This window comes from Marmota monax, unplaced genomic scaffold (assembly GCF_021218885.2).
Source record: "Marmota monax isolate L192 unplaced genomic scaffold, Marmota_monax_Labrador192_F-V1.1 WCK01_AAM20220418_F8-fsc00113, whole genome shotgun sequence".
Taxonomy (NCBI): domain Eukaryota; kingdom Metazoa; phylum Chordata; class Mammalia; order Rodentia; family Sciuridae; genus Marmota; species Marmota monax.
Window position 1 is genome coordinate 1,008,255 of NW_026694479.1, and position 15,092 is coordinate 1,023,346.

The following is a 15,092-nucleotide window of genomic DNA, read 5'->3' on the forward strand; positions in this document are numbered from 1 at the left end:
CCAAAAACAATGACTGCATTCCCTCCTCAGGTGCTAATTCTGGGTTGTTTGGGAACCCAGCTTATCTGATGGGAGTTGGGTCTCCAGACTTTGTTGGGTGAGCAGAGATGTTTTTAAAAGGGGTTGCTGTCCCTTTAAATTTTGAAAGTGAACTTGGCTCAGGAAGGCCAGCAGCTAGCTCAAGGTCCAGCCCCTAGAAGAGAGAATAGCTACAGATTCTCCATCCTCAGTCTTTGCAAGGGGACGGCTGTGCCGGGCTCGGGCAGGCTCCTGGCAGCATGGCAGTGAAGCTGGGGTCCCTTCTGCTGGTCCTTGGGCTCAGCCTGGCTCAGCCAGCCTCTGCCCGACGGAAGCTCCTGGTGTTTCTACTGGATGGTTTTCGCTGGGACTACATCAGCGATGAGGCTCTGGAATCCTTGCCTGGTTTCCAAGAGATTGTGAGCAGAGGAGTAAAAGTGGATTACCTGACTCCTGACTTCCCTACCCTCTCGTATCCCAATTACTACACCCTAATGACTGGTGAGTACTGTGTCACCCTCTTGGAGGGAGGGGAGGTCTAGAGTCAAGCAGGACACCAAAGATAGACAAGAATCTGTTCTTGGTTAAGATTTTTTTTCTCCCTCCACAGTTGTATTTTTTCCCCCAAATTCTCCCAAGGACCTGTTTGGGATTCTCAGGGTGGAAAAGAGAACTATAGCAATCAACGATATGGGGCGATTTAAAAAGTGATTATTTGTTAACACAAATCAAAGTTCTAGCTAACCCTGGGTTTCTAAGTTCAAGTGCAAGAAATGGGCAGGTCTCTATGTGCCAGTGCCAAATTCCTTCTGTCCTTTGCTATGTGCCTGTCATCCTTGAGTTATGTTAGCTGGTTTACCAACAGGTTAGACTGTGAAAATGACCCTTTGAGACTCCTCAGAGGAAAGTCCTAGAGTTCCTGGGCGACTTGGAGGCGTTTTTAGGTCACACCCTTTGGTATTGCTTAGCAATGCCATTTCTTCCTCTTTTGCCTTTTTTGGGTCAGGTGAAATGACATAGAGACCAAAAGAATTGTAGAGTTGAGATTCCTCCCTTTCAACTTCCAGCATCTATAAAAAGCAAGCAAGCCAACAAATACAACCTTGAGAAAACAAACAAAAGTCCAGCTAACCCAGACTGCCTGGGCTGGGGAAGGTGGATTTGCCTTGGGTCATGTTTAGGTGGCCTCTGTCTGGAATTGCCTGAGCTCCAAATGTGTCAATGAACCGATCCTCTGTCCGTGCAAAAGTATGTGTAGCCCTCTTTCTGCTCATGTAGTGGGACCCCCAGCTTCTGGTTTGTTTTTCAGCTAATCTTTTTAAGGGCCAGCAAGAGGTTCTCAGAAAGAATTTAGCAAACTATCCAGGGAGGTTTTTAAGAATGCACTGTTATTACTGGTTATGCAGAACTTAACTATGTGCTTGGAACCCAGGGAGAACTTTGTAAATTATGTTAACAGAAAGTGGAGGAGAAGGCTGAAATGTCTTTATAGCTTTCAACAGAACACCAAAGCCAAAGGAGTCTGGAAATATGGATTGATACCCTGAACTAGGTACTCAGAACTCAAGGAGACCCTAAGAAATGATGTTAACAGAAAGGGGATGGCAATTCTGGAATTTCTGACTTTGCGTGTAGGTATTATATACACGTTTGCATAAAAATGATATACACTGATGCCCCAAATTAAAGGGGAGCGATCCTGTGGAGAATTAGAGATGAAGACATGGGAAAAGAGAAAGAGATCAGACTGTGCACCAGGAAAGAATTTATTTGTTGTTTTTTTTTTTTTTAATTTCTCCCAATAGACAAACAACGAGTCTCTAAGATAAACATAATTAACAAAAGCCTCTCTGGTCCTCACTTGGCAAGCTTCTCCCCTTGTGGGGAAGCAGTTTGCAGGCTGCTGGGTCACACATAGATGTAATTGTATGTCCCAACCCAACTTCAGTTCCGTGCAGGGAGTTTCACACACCCAGACCGCCCCCACGCCAGTTGTCCATCAGAGCCTCGCTGGGAGGCGGGATTCATAAACTGCCACGTGCAGCTTTTCTCAATTGCAGTGGAAAATGAACAGAATGCAGTTGAGAAAGGCAGACTCCAGTAAGAAAGAAAGGACCATCACAACGCCTCAGAGAAACCAAGCCCGTGACACGGCCTTTTGTGATTTAGATCTACGTTCCTGATATTGGCACAAGGAATAATTTGCACAAAGTCTCTGTCACACTGAGACACCTTCTTTTCAGGCTTTGGATATTTTCCATTGTCTATTGAGGAGAGAAGAGCCCTTGATGGGACAGTTTCCATGAGTGTCTGACAAAGATCTCCCCTTCACTTTCAAACCGAGGCTGACTTGAGGAGGCCACAAGCTCTCTGTACATGTTATGTCTACATATTTTTAAATGGAAAATATGCATAATCTGATTTGAAAGTCGGCTTGGTATATAAATTGACTTGTCCACTTTTTGTAGAAGTAATACTGTACACAGATTTGTCTAGCAGGCTCGTGTTTACTATGTACAAACGTCGTTGGGTGTGATTTGTCTTGTACCTGCTGAGCAAACTCACAGTTTTGAGGCAGAATTTACAGGCGAGAAGATGGCAGGGCCTGAAACTAGAATCATCTCCACCATCCTGGAACAGACTCGGGAATCAATTTTAAATTCTTTCCCCCCAATAACCACACTTATTTTTCTACCTGATTTTGAAAAACTCCTTTTTTAAAAAAATAAAATAAAATATAAGGAAGAATATATCCTTTGGAAATTGTACTTAAACATATGGATTGAGCATTTGAGAATTTTATGAACCAACAAAATTGTTATACTAGATCTTTTTGGTACCAAAAGATATGCTGTTTTAGGGTTCTCCAGAATTCACAAGAGAGGTTATGGTCACACTTCATTACATGAACACTGTGTAAAAGACAGGAAACCTTTGGCGTTCTCTTTGCTACAGGATGAGGAGTGATGGGTTACTGGGGTGGGGAAATGCTGGCCTTGGAACTAGGAGAACTTGCTTGGAGTCTTTGCAAGGAAGACTTTGGTAGGACATTACACTGCTCTGGGCCTCTGTTTCCTCAGCTATAAAATAAAATGGAATGAACTGCTCAGGTCCTAATCAGGCCAGAATTCCAGATGCTATTGGATGCAGACATTAAAAGTAAGAAATGCATAGGGAACTTTAAAAAGTTAGGGCTAGTCCCTTTCTGTGCTTTGGATGTGATTTATTTTCCAAGGGTTCATGTGTTGGAGGCTTAGTCCTTTGTGTGGTGATGCTGGGAAATTGTGTGGAACCTTGAAGAGGTGGAGCCTCATGGGAGGTCTCTAAGTTATTGGGAGACCTGCCCTCAGAAGGAATAAAGGTAGCTCTGTTGGGATCTGTGAGTTCTGGTGAGAGCAAGTTGTTTACAAAAGCCTGAACCTGACCCCTGACTGTTCTCTGGCTTCCTGTTTGGAGATGTGATTTCTTCTCCCACATGGTGCCATGATGCCATTTGCCATTAGGCTCTCACTAGAGACCAAACCAATAGAGCCACCCAATCTGGGACTACTACTCTCCAGAACTATGAGGTAAATAAACATCTTTTCTTTATAAAGTTATCTAATCTCAGGTATTTTTCTATAACAAAAAAACAAAAACAAAAACAAAATCATCAGACTAATCCATTATTCTTGGGAGGCCATAGACCTTTGTGTATAAATTTATCAAATGGCTGAAACTTCCTTGAGAGGGAAAATTTCATAGGGAAGTTATGTGGATGGTGATGGGAAACCAGCAATCGTACTTGTAAGGAACCTTGGAAAACATACATCTTAGTCACTGACATGAAACCATTAGTTGTTTTCCTCAAAATATGTTTATATTAAGACTAATGTGAACAAAATCTCCAATAGTGATCAAGAAGATCCATCAAACAATTGATTGCTGGGGACATCGAATCATCAAACAAGGCCTTCCACCCTTCAAATTGAGGAGGGAGAAGAAATAGATACCTACTAAGACTCTAAATATAGATTGACAAGGTGAAAAATAAATTTCTGTTGTTGAAGCCACTCAGTCTATGGTGTGGCAGCCTGTGCAAACTCGAGCATGAAGGATCAAGGAGTAGTTCCCCCAAATGCTGTAGAGAACGGAGAAGAGGAGAATGTCTTTGGACATCAACGCAGCATCAGGAAGCATTTTGGGTGTGGGATTTGTGCTGGGATAAACAAGCACAAATATGGTGTAAATCATTAGGTCTTAATTTTATGCTTATGGTCTCTTTCTGATGAGCTGTGGGTGGATCAACTTAGTTTTAGCAAAAATAAAACCACAGTTTAGCCAGGCATGATGGTGCACGCCTGTATCCCAGTGGCTTGGGAGGCCGTGGCAGGAGGATGGTGAGTTCAAAGCCAACCTTGGGCAATTGAGCAAGGCCTTAAGCAACTAAGTGAGACTTTTTCTCTAAAAACATACAAAAAGGGCTGGAGGTGTGGCTCAGTGGTTAAGTACCCCTGGGTTTCATCCTTGGTATGAAAAAAGAGAAACCACAGTTTATATGCCATTGGAATGCTTTCTGTTTTTAACTGTGGATCTTTTTGTAAAGTTATTCTCTCTTTGGGGGGTAAATTCATATTTGATTTAGTGAAGTTTAACATAAAATTGGTGGAGGATCCAGTCATGGGGAAGAGAAAAGGCTGCATATATTTGGAGGCAGCACAGCTTAGTATTGTTTTGCTAAGGCTGACGGCAGCGTTTGTTTGACATTCTGAAACACTTCTGGTTAAGAAGTTGGAGAAAGTGGCCCATAAGTGTCCTGAATAGCAGGGAGAATTTTATCTTTACGGCAAACAATCCACCAGGACATGAACATATGCTGAAATAAATTTTGTATAAGATAATTCTCATCTCAACATTTTAAAACTAATAAATAAAAGACATGGAGGTGGAGTGTTTTGAGACACCCCAGAATGTCAATTCAGAGCTGAGATGGGAAGGTAGGTATCTGGAGCCTGGTTCTCTTGCAGGCTTTGAGCCGTGATCTGTGCCTGCCTGGGGTGGCCAGAGTGTTGTGCCTGTGACCTGAGACCCAGGACAGAGGTCTCCCCAGGACAGAGGTCTCCCCAGGACCAGTCCAGGAGGCAGGGAGAGCCTGAATAATGATGCTTTCTGTTTTTCTTTCTTCCTTCCTCTTTTGCTATGCTGGGAATCACACCCAGGGCCTAACACATGCTAGGCAAACATTCTACCATTGAACCACGACCCCAGCCTGAATTATGGTACTTTATTAATTCTGCATGGGCATCAAAGCAAAAACCAGGATGTTAATGGCTCAGACTTAATATTTGTGCAAGTGCATTTCCTATTATGCTCCTAGAAATTACTTGGGATGTAAAATCTTAGCAGATATCAAGGACCTAATTTTCTAGAGTAAGAGACTTCCAGGTATAAGTATGGTATACTTTCCCCCTACTTTTAAGAAAATATCTGATTTAAATTAAAACCAGTCATCACTTGGACCAAAGGAAATCCATATAGAAAGTACTGGACCAATCATTCTGTGAAAGAAGTCTATATCCCCAGCCTTCTGCAGAATTCAGTTTCAGGGAGAGGTGCCCGTAAACCCACCCACAGGACCAGGGGCTAGAGACATGGCCTCTCTGGCTCCATCTCTTCTCCAAACCCAAGATCAGCATTGACACGGGGACCTTCACCACTGTGCATTAGCTTCTTTAGATTTAGATACCTCCTCAAATAAATGATCTATATTTGATGTGCCCATAGAGGTGTGCTCTCTTCCTCGCCTCCCCTTCCTCTTGTTCCAAAGCCAGCCAGGCTTCTGTTTTTATGGTGACCTCCTAGTAAGACAGGGTCCATCCTCTGATTTGATTTCCTTGCCCAGGACCAGCATTGGGCACAGGGCATGCTCCTCTTTCCTGAGAGCCCACCTAAGTTCCAGGACACCCTCCTCTTTCTCCGTTTCTTCTTATTTCAGCAAGAGGGTTAGGAGAACCTAACTATGGGCAAGGTTGCCTCGGCCAAGAGAGCAGACAACAGCAAAGCAAGGTCCCGTCTATGGGTTCCACCTCGTCTTTCTAACCTTTCTTTCTCTTACAGCCCTAGTCAAGGTCAATTCCAAAGCCTCTACTTCTCCCACCTCCATGGCTAGCACCTGTCCAAAACCTCCCCAGAAGCCTGGAGCTTCTCCCTGCTCTGGCTCTTCTACCTTCTGTGCTCTACAGTCTGTTCCCCATGGAAGTCCCAGAACAATCCTTATAAAACCCGTGTCTATTCATGTCCTTCCTCTGTTCAAATCCTCCAAGGGATTCTGTTTTCACTACAAGAAAATTTGAAAGTCTTTACAGAACTCTCCCCACACACTCACCCAGCTCCTTTCTGACCTTATTCTTGACCAGTCTTCCCCAGGCTGCCTCACATTACACAATTTGATGTCCTGCTGAGCCAAGGAGTGTCCCCCACTTCAGGACACTGAGCTCTCTGCTTCCTCTAGCTGAAATGCTTTTTCCCCAGAAAGATCCAAGATGTGCTTTTCTGACCACACTAACTAAAATAGCCTCTCATCACGACATCATTCTCTATTGTCTTACTTTCCCTATTTTTTGTATAACACCAATTTGTTTGTTTATTCCTATCTTTTCCAAATCAAATTTATTGTAGTAAGCCCGGCACGATGGGGCATGTCTCTCTTCTCAGCTACTTGGGAGGCTGAGGCAGGAGGATCACAAACTCAAGGCCAGCCTGTTCAACCTAACCCTGTCTCAAATGAAGAAATAAAAAGAACTGGGGATGTGGTCAGTGGTAGAGCAACCCTGAGTCGGATCCTCGGTACCTCAAAAAACCAAACAGAAAACCAAAACACTTATTATTGTAAAGAAGCATTATAATAATAATTCATGCATTCAGAATTTCGGAGAAGTGGTTATCACTTTGATTTTAGCTACTCCTAAACCAATAAGGAGAAGACAAAAAGCTAAAATTATGCTTTGCTCATGTGAAAGCAATTAAGAACCACTTAGGTAAAGCGGTTGCCTATTTTTTGTGTGTGTGTGTGTGGTGCTTGGGGTTGAACCCAGGGCTTGTGTGCATGCGAGGCAAGGACTCTACCAACTGAGCTATAATCCCAGACTAGTGATTGCCTTTTATGTCAGATAATCTTCTTAAAAAAATATTTATTTATTTTTTAGTTGTAGTTGGGCACAATATCTTCACTTTGTTTTATTTATTTTTATGCCACCGAACCCAGGGCCTCACATGCTAGGCGAGCGTTCCACCACTGAGCCACAACCAGGCCCCACCCCCCCGCCACTTTTTTTTAATATTTATTTTTTAGTTGTAGTGAGGCCCTGGGTTCAAATAATCGTATATATCTCAAAATGTCTTTCAATTTTGTTTTAAGTTTTGATTATAAGGAGGCAGCAAGAGGGTTAGGAGAACCTAACTATAGCAAGGTTGCCTCGGCCAAGAGAGCAGACAACAGCAAAGCAAGGAAGGAGGCAGATAATTCAGAACCAACGCAAAGAACTTTGAGAGGGGAGCAAAGGCCTAGTTTTATGTGGTCCTGGCTGTCAGACGTAGGAATGGGACTGACTCATTAAAGGTCCTGCAGAGGCACTTTTGGGTTCTCAGCCTCCATCCCAGTTTGCCTGTCTGTGCAAGCAGGCATCATGAGAAGCTCCTCAGACATTTGAAAACATGAGGTGGTATTATGGTCTGACTTCCGTGCACCCTGAAATTCCCATTAACATGCTAACCCTAATATCTCAGAATGTGACTGGATTAGGAGAGAGGGTCTCTAATGAAGTAAAATGAGGTCATTTGGGTGGGCTGTAACCCCATATCATTGGTATCTTTATAAGAAAAAGAGATTGGACACAGACCATGTGACACTAGGTGGCCCATGGAGGAACGAAGGGCTTCAGATGGGCCATTTCCATCCCCATATAGAGACTTACCTAGAGTTCCTGGTGATTTCTGCCCTGAAATCCAGGCAATCATGATTGCCTCAGTTTCCCAAGGCTGCCGTGACAAAGGACTACCAATTGGGTGGCTTATGACAAGAGAAATGTATTCTGATTGTTCTGCGGGCTACAAGTCTGAAATCAGGGTGTCAGCAGCACCATGCTCTCTTGGAAGGCTCCAGGATGAATGTGGTTCATGCTTTTCTCTTAGCTTCTAGGTTGCTGCCAATTCCTTGGTGTTCCTTGGCTTATAGATGTGTCACCGCAGTCTCTGCTTTCATTGTCACGTGGCTTTCTTCCTGTGTGCCTCTATCTGTACATCTTCCCCTCTTCATTGAGGACTCCAGCCATATTGATTTGGTTCCACTCTAATGACTCATCTTAATTATGTCTGCAAAGACCTTATTTCTGAATGGGGTCACATTGGTAGTTACCGAGGACTAGAACTTGAACATACCTTTTTTGGGACAAAGCAGTTCAACCCAGAACACGTGGTGTAGTGGAAAGAGTTATGGATTTGCCACAGAAGGCCCAGTTTTAATCTATTTTGTCACTTTTTAACTTTCAGGACTTGAACAGCTTCTTTCAAGTGTTAATATTTTTTTATTAGTACGATGGAGAAAGCCGAACTCACCCAATAGACTTGTATAAAATTATTACTCAGGGGCTGGGGTTGTGGTTCAAAGGGCTCAGTGCTTGCCTGGCATGTGTGAGGCACTGGATTAGATCTTCAGCACCACATAAAAATAAATAAGCAAAATAAAGGTATTGTATCCATCTACAACTAAAAAAATATATTTTTTAAATTTATTTAAGTAGTAAAAAAATAAAATAAAATTATGATTCCTAATACTCTGCATGTTACACATGTAATCAGTAAGATGAGATAAGCAATTTGAGACTATATCTGAGACTTAGCATAATTTAGTTCTCCCTCACATAAATGGCCCTTGGTAATTAACTCTGTACCACTTCCTCTTCATTCTGGGACCCAGGCTGAAAATAAGCAACTTCAAATGAGAAACACAGCCCACATGAAGAAGCAAAAGGGTAATGGCAGAACACTATACTAGAGTTTAAAAACTTCTGCTCCCAGTTGGTTCAAATCACACCTGCTCACATTTCATTGGCCAAAGCAAATCACTTTGCCAAGCTTGATGCCAAAAATTCAGGCATGTACAATTCCTCCCAGAGAGAGGGCCAAGGTTTATTTATTTTTAACTAGAGTGTAATAGTGTCACAGACACTAAACTGATATTAGTTGCATTTTGTAAGAAACTTGTAGGTCTTGTTGTCCTTAAAAAATTTAGATGGGAGGCAAAAAAGATTTTCAAAACACTTGAAATATCAAATAACAATTTAAGGGTGAAGTGATAATAGATCAGTAGAAGAGATATTTCAAAGCTGGGTATTATATAATTTAAATGAATGGTGCAGAGAGAGAATCTACAACTGAGAAATGAGGTGAGTTTTAAGGGTATTGACCATTTTGATAGAGGAAGTAGATCTCGAATTAACTCTTGAAAATGATTGGAAAGATTTTTAGTAGATGCATTTTGAGTCAAATATTAAAAGAAAACAAATCAATATAGACTGTGATGATATTGGGGACGTAGCACAGGCAAAGTAAGAGAAGTGTATCTTAACAAGACAAAAGAGGTGTTAAACCCATTCACCATTTGGGTGTGGGCTGGCGGGCTACAGAGAGATGAGTTTATAAAACAGCAACAACAATAACGACAGCAACAAAAAGAATGAAAAAAATAAACATGATGGAAGACTTTGAAAGCTGAACCAAGGACAGTTCAAGTTCCTCCTGCCCTCCTCTTCCACTTCAAACACTCCAGCATGTTTTTGGAGGGAAGAGGAAGAGTTGAATTTGAAGAGCACCTTTGAGTTAGGACTTGCTGATTGACTGAGGAGTGAATATGAAAGAAATAAAAGGGGGCTTGAAACCTTCCCCAGACCGCAAGATATGCAGAAGCTTGAAGAAATGGGAAAGTTTGAAGGGTTATTTGTTTCAGTGAGATTTATTTTTTATTTTTATTTATTTTGGTACTGGGATTGAACCCAGGGGCGCTTAACCACTGGACCACATCCCCAGCCCTTTTTAATATTTTCTTTAGAGACAGGATCTTGCTGAGTTGCTCAGGGCCTCACTAAGTTGCTGAGGCTGGTTTTGAATTCGTGATCCTCTTGTGTCAGCTTCCATAGCTGCTGGGATTACAAGTGTGCACCACCAGGCCCAGTCCTAAGTAAGATTTATTTGAGAAAATAATTTTTCATCAGAATATATTTCAAGTTGAGTAAGATATTCATCAGGAGTTAGCCCTTTAGGGGAATAGAGAGTCTCTTAAAGGAGAATTCCAGAAACATGTAGAATAACCATGAAAAGGAGTGAAATTGATCCTCAGGTCCCAAAGGACCACAGTCTATGCACTTCCTACCTCTCTGTTTGTCACACAGCTGGTACAGAATATTTCTTACAGATACACAATTAAAATGTGCCTTCTCGTCTGCATGAACTTTTGTCTAAATTTTTACACTTACTTCCCAGAGACACCTAAACAGCCTTCCATTTCCCTACCGAAAACCACAGTCTCTATAATGGGCCCTGAATTAGCTGCCTAAGGGAGAGGGCTGGGGAGGGGAGGTATCCAGGAACAGAAGCCATAAAGAGGTCTAACCAGATCAGGCCCTGAGAAAAAGATGTGTTGTAAGTATTTACAAAAATAATGTCTCTTGGCACATCATTATTTCAGCTCCTATCAACAGACCTCTCTACACTGAAGTGCCACTTTTCAAAAAGTGTGTTTCTCTTGGCCTCCACGGCGACAAGAGGGCGTTCTTATTATATGGTGTTCAGCTGCTAGAAACTCCCTCCCTGAAGCCAGGAGTGGTTAGGGTAGTGGGTAAAGCTTTAAAATGTGGTGAAAATCTTTGATTCTAATAGCAGCAAACTCTTTTGAAGAAGGTTCCTCCACATGGGGCCTCTGTGGTTTACAGACCCTGGCCGATCACTCCCCGATCCTCCTTGTCCTACCCAACCACTGATTGATAGGACCACAGGCCTCCTTCCAAAGCTTCCAGGAGTTCGGTTGAACCAGGCTGTACTCTGGACTGCTTCATCATGAATACTAGCGCCCCAAATGAGTTAAAGCCATTTAAAATTAATTCAGAGGGAGCCTGACTCAGCATGTTAATGGTTCTTTCAGAGACTTTTTAAACAACACCTACTCACATTTCAGAGTCCCCTTTTGTGAATAGGGCCTTTGTGTTCACAGACTAACCAGGGAGGACCTGGTGCAGGTCTGGGGCTCCTGCAGGTCCTGTGTGTAGCATTTGGCTCTGGGTGGATACTTGGCTTGATCTTAACCAACTCCTATTTCCAGCCCTTTTGCTAACAAGGAGAAAAGATCTAACAGCAGGTCTAGAAGCCATGTGTGTGCAGACTCATGGAGACAAAGAGCCGAAGTCGTTAACGGACCTTTGTTTTGGAATACTGCAGATACTTTAACTCCTAGAGGAAAGTAACTCCTCCCAGGTATTGTCAAGAGTAAGCGCTTTCTTTTGAGGCCGGATCAGAGAGGTCGTTGTGAGAATGTGTGAGAATGTCTGCAGCAGAGTGCCCCAGCCTGTGCGATGGTCATGAATGGGTTGGGCCAATCACCTTCTTCTGTGAGTGGCCTTGTGCATTAATCCCATGTGTTCAACCGAAGGGTCTGGTGAAGCCAGTTGGGAAGCACTGGTAGAGCACAGAGGGTCTAGGAATGAGAGTCCAAGGACCGGGTTCCTTCTCTCAACTCTGCTGCTGTCAGCTGGGTCTTTGGATAAATCACATCATCTTCCTAGACTGAAGATCTTGTTGCTTTAAAATTAGACAATTGGGCAGGTGAAGCCCTAGAGTTATGCATTAGTGAGTACCAGAGGTGTGCTGGGGATATTCTAGGTGTTGAGAATATAGTAGTGAGGTTCCAAGGACATTTTTTAAAGCTTTTTTAAAAAATACCTTTATTTTATTCATGTATTTGTATGTGGTGTTGAGGATCAAACCCAGGGTCTCGCATATACAAGGCAAGTGCTCTACTGCTGAGCCACAACCCCATCCTCCACAAGGAGATTTTGGGGGGCCACAGTAGGAGCAGAGGGAAAGGAAGTCTGGAAGGGACTCTTTGTGAGACTCTGAAAACTTTGCCCCTCATGTGATTATAGCAACTCCAATTTGACCTGTTTGATACATATGAAGTCAGTTGTCTGCAGTTAGTTCCACTGGATGATGATGGTCTATGACAAGGACTGACCTGAGGAAGGTTGGGGGACAGCAGCAGGAAGTCCTCATGTCTATAGGTACGGTGGATTTGACACCCACAGAGTTTGCCAAAGCGGCCCCTGTGCCTTAGTCTCTTCTTCCAGATTCGGCACACAAATCAAACAAATTAGCTTGCGGGCTCTGCAGCATGTCTGGCTTTCCCTGAAAAATTATCTGTATGTATAAAGATTTGGCTTTCACAGGTGAACTTGAGGAAACATTCTGCTTTATGGTTGAGGGCAAAAAAAGAAAAAAAAAGAACTTAAACAAACATAGTTTTTTGGGGAGAAAACCTCAAATACTGTACTCTTTAGTCACTCACTAGCAGACCTCAGGTCTACCCCGGAATAGGCTCCCCAGCCCCCTCCAACCTCCACCTTGTAACCCAGACTAATGAAAACATCGGGTTCACCCCGCCCTGACTTTGTGAACTTGAGCACCGTCCTTCCCTCTCTGGGCACTGTTTTTCTCTTTTGTAAAGTACATGGCCTAGAAGACACCCCATCCCTGAGCCTGTGGTGGAGGCTGGCAACCCTTGACACTGGGGTTGGAGCTTGTGAAGGTGTGAGAGCCTCAGAGAACACACCAAGGTCTCACCCTTGACTCCAGCAGCCCCAAGAAAAGGCTGCCACAGCACTCGGCCTGAGATGGCCCAGCAGTGATGAGCACGTGATCAGTCATTGTGAAAACTTTTCACACCTGTCCTTTGGTCTTTGGTCACAAATGCTCCAAGGTGTGAAGGCAGCCTCTCTCCCTCCTTTTATCCAACCAGCCTCCACTAGGAGGCCGGAGGCAGTGATCTGTTCCTGACACGTGTCAGGGCCCTAAGAAGATTTTGCCAGTTGGAGGGAAACACCTTTAAAGAAACCAGCAGTTATGGTTATCTATTGAGGTGGCAACTGTACGGATGAGAGACAAAGATGAGACAGAGATGTCACATTATCTTTTTGAACACTATGAATCATTTATTTGAAATAGTACATTGAAAATGTATCTGTCTCCCATGGAACTTGCTCATCTCTAGTTAAGCAGATATTTTTATTCAACATTGATTGAGCAACCCCACTTGTGGACTTCGGGGAAATGGTTTCCCGTTGGAGGTCCTCTGAGAGATGTTTCCCAGCCTCGTGGACACAAGGCAAAGGTTTGTGGTTTGGTGTGTGTTATTCTCAGTCTGTGGTGCAGGCTCAAGAGACCATGGCGAAGGCTGCCATCCTCATCCTCCTTTGAACAGCACCATCATAGCACTGTCCCTCTGAAGAGCAGGACCAAAGAAAGCCTGAGGCTCCACTTGGTCTGCAGCCTCTGAAGGGCTTCTCTAGATGGGTCCCTGGAGCAAGCTGGTCCACACAGCAATCTGCTTGCTGTTGGTCTACTGTCCCTCAAGGACATCAGTAGAGGGCAGGCAATCTCCACATCTGTCTCTTGCTCAGAAGAGACTTGATTCATGTTTGTTGAACTTTCTTGGCTCAGTTCCACTAACTGGACATCTGTCCAGGCCCCAGGTGGAAGCTTAGGCTGGGCTGGGCTGGGGGGGGGGGTTTGCTGCTGAGCCCCATTAGTTGACTGAAGTTCCACTCTTCCAGAAAACTACCCAATTTGGTCTCTGGATCCTGCATTGTTGGAGTCCTCAGGCCTCTAAGCTTCTTCCCCTCATCTCCACACTGGGCAAGCTTCTCATGGGCCAAAAGTGACACCATTGCCATGTTCAGCCTGTTATCCTGGACTTCTCAGCACACTGTACTATCCCTGGCTTTTGATGGGCTCTGTGGGTAGATCTAATTTGAGCTTCCAGTTATTCCCAGACTGGCCCATTCCCCTGCAGCAGAGCCAGCTGGCCTTTCCCCAAACCACGATACCCTTCGCTGTACATTTCTGAGTACAACTTTCATAGTCCATTTTAGCATGCCTTTGTGTATGTAAAATATAACGCTAAAACTATGTGAATGAGCTTGGGAATGTGTAACAAAATCCACTGTATCGCAGTCCCAAGTTTCCCAAGAGGCTTCGAGAATTAACAAAATGTAAAAAGCAGAAGATGCCTGAGAAAGACAACCAGTGCTTGTGTTTTATTGTGCAGAACAGGACACCGAGGCCTGAGATTCCAGTCCAAGAGCCAGCTAAGAGTAGGACCACACCAGTGCAGTTCTCTGAGTTGGGGCCAGCAGTTGGCTGGCTACCCTCCATGACTGGGGCTGGAGGCCCAGGCACTCTTTCCCAGTACCTACAACCTACTTTCCTGGATTGACTTCTTTGCCTAAGCTTTCAACTTTGTTCTGAGCATGCTCATCTTCCTTCCTTCCTTCCTTCCTTCCTTCCTCCCTCCCTCCCTCCCTTCCTTCCTTCCTTCACTCTGATCCTTTGTGACTGGGCTTCTCCAGGTTGCTCTTGCCTCTTTCCTAATCCCCATTAACATATACCAAAATGCACAAGCCAAAATGGAAGTGTGATTCCAAGCACTGTGTGTGTGTGTGTGTGTGTGTGTGTGTGTGTAGATTTCATAAAAAACCTGGTCAAGGAGGTGGAGTCACCCAGAAGGCTGTATATGGAGTTTGGACTCAGCATCCTCCCGACTTCCTCATGCCATGGATGGTAATTGAAGGCTGGCTGCAGTTCCTTAAGCTCCTTACATAATCTCACCAAGTTCTGATAGAACAGATAAGACAACAGCATTCCAGAGAATTTGCTCTCAGTCTGTGTTGAGATGTGTTATAGCAGCTAGCTAAAAACTAAGAGTCAAACAAAAACAAGAGTGACCTCAGTTACCCAATTCTCAACCACCTGTTTGTTCTTTTGAACTCATTAAC

The 15,092-nt window shown here is 43.8% G+C and overlaps 1 protein-coding gene across 1 annotated transcript in view; it reads left to right on the forward strand.

The window, feature by feature from the left end:
- The first annotated feature begins 216 nt into the window (after positions 1-216).
- Enpp6 (ectonucleotide pyrophosphatase/phosphodiesterase 6) overlaps positions 217-15,092 on the forward strand; it is a 111,146-nt gene continuing 96,270 nt past the window's right edge. Inside the window, exon 1 of the mRNA XM_046419096.2 lies at positions 217-519. Within this exon, the coding sequence (XP_046275052.1) occupies positions 279-519 (241 nt within the window). The 5' untranslated portion in view covers positions 217-278. The remainder of the gene's footprint in view (positions 520-15,092) is intronic.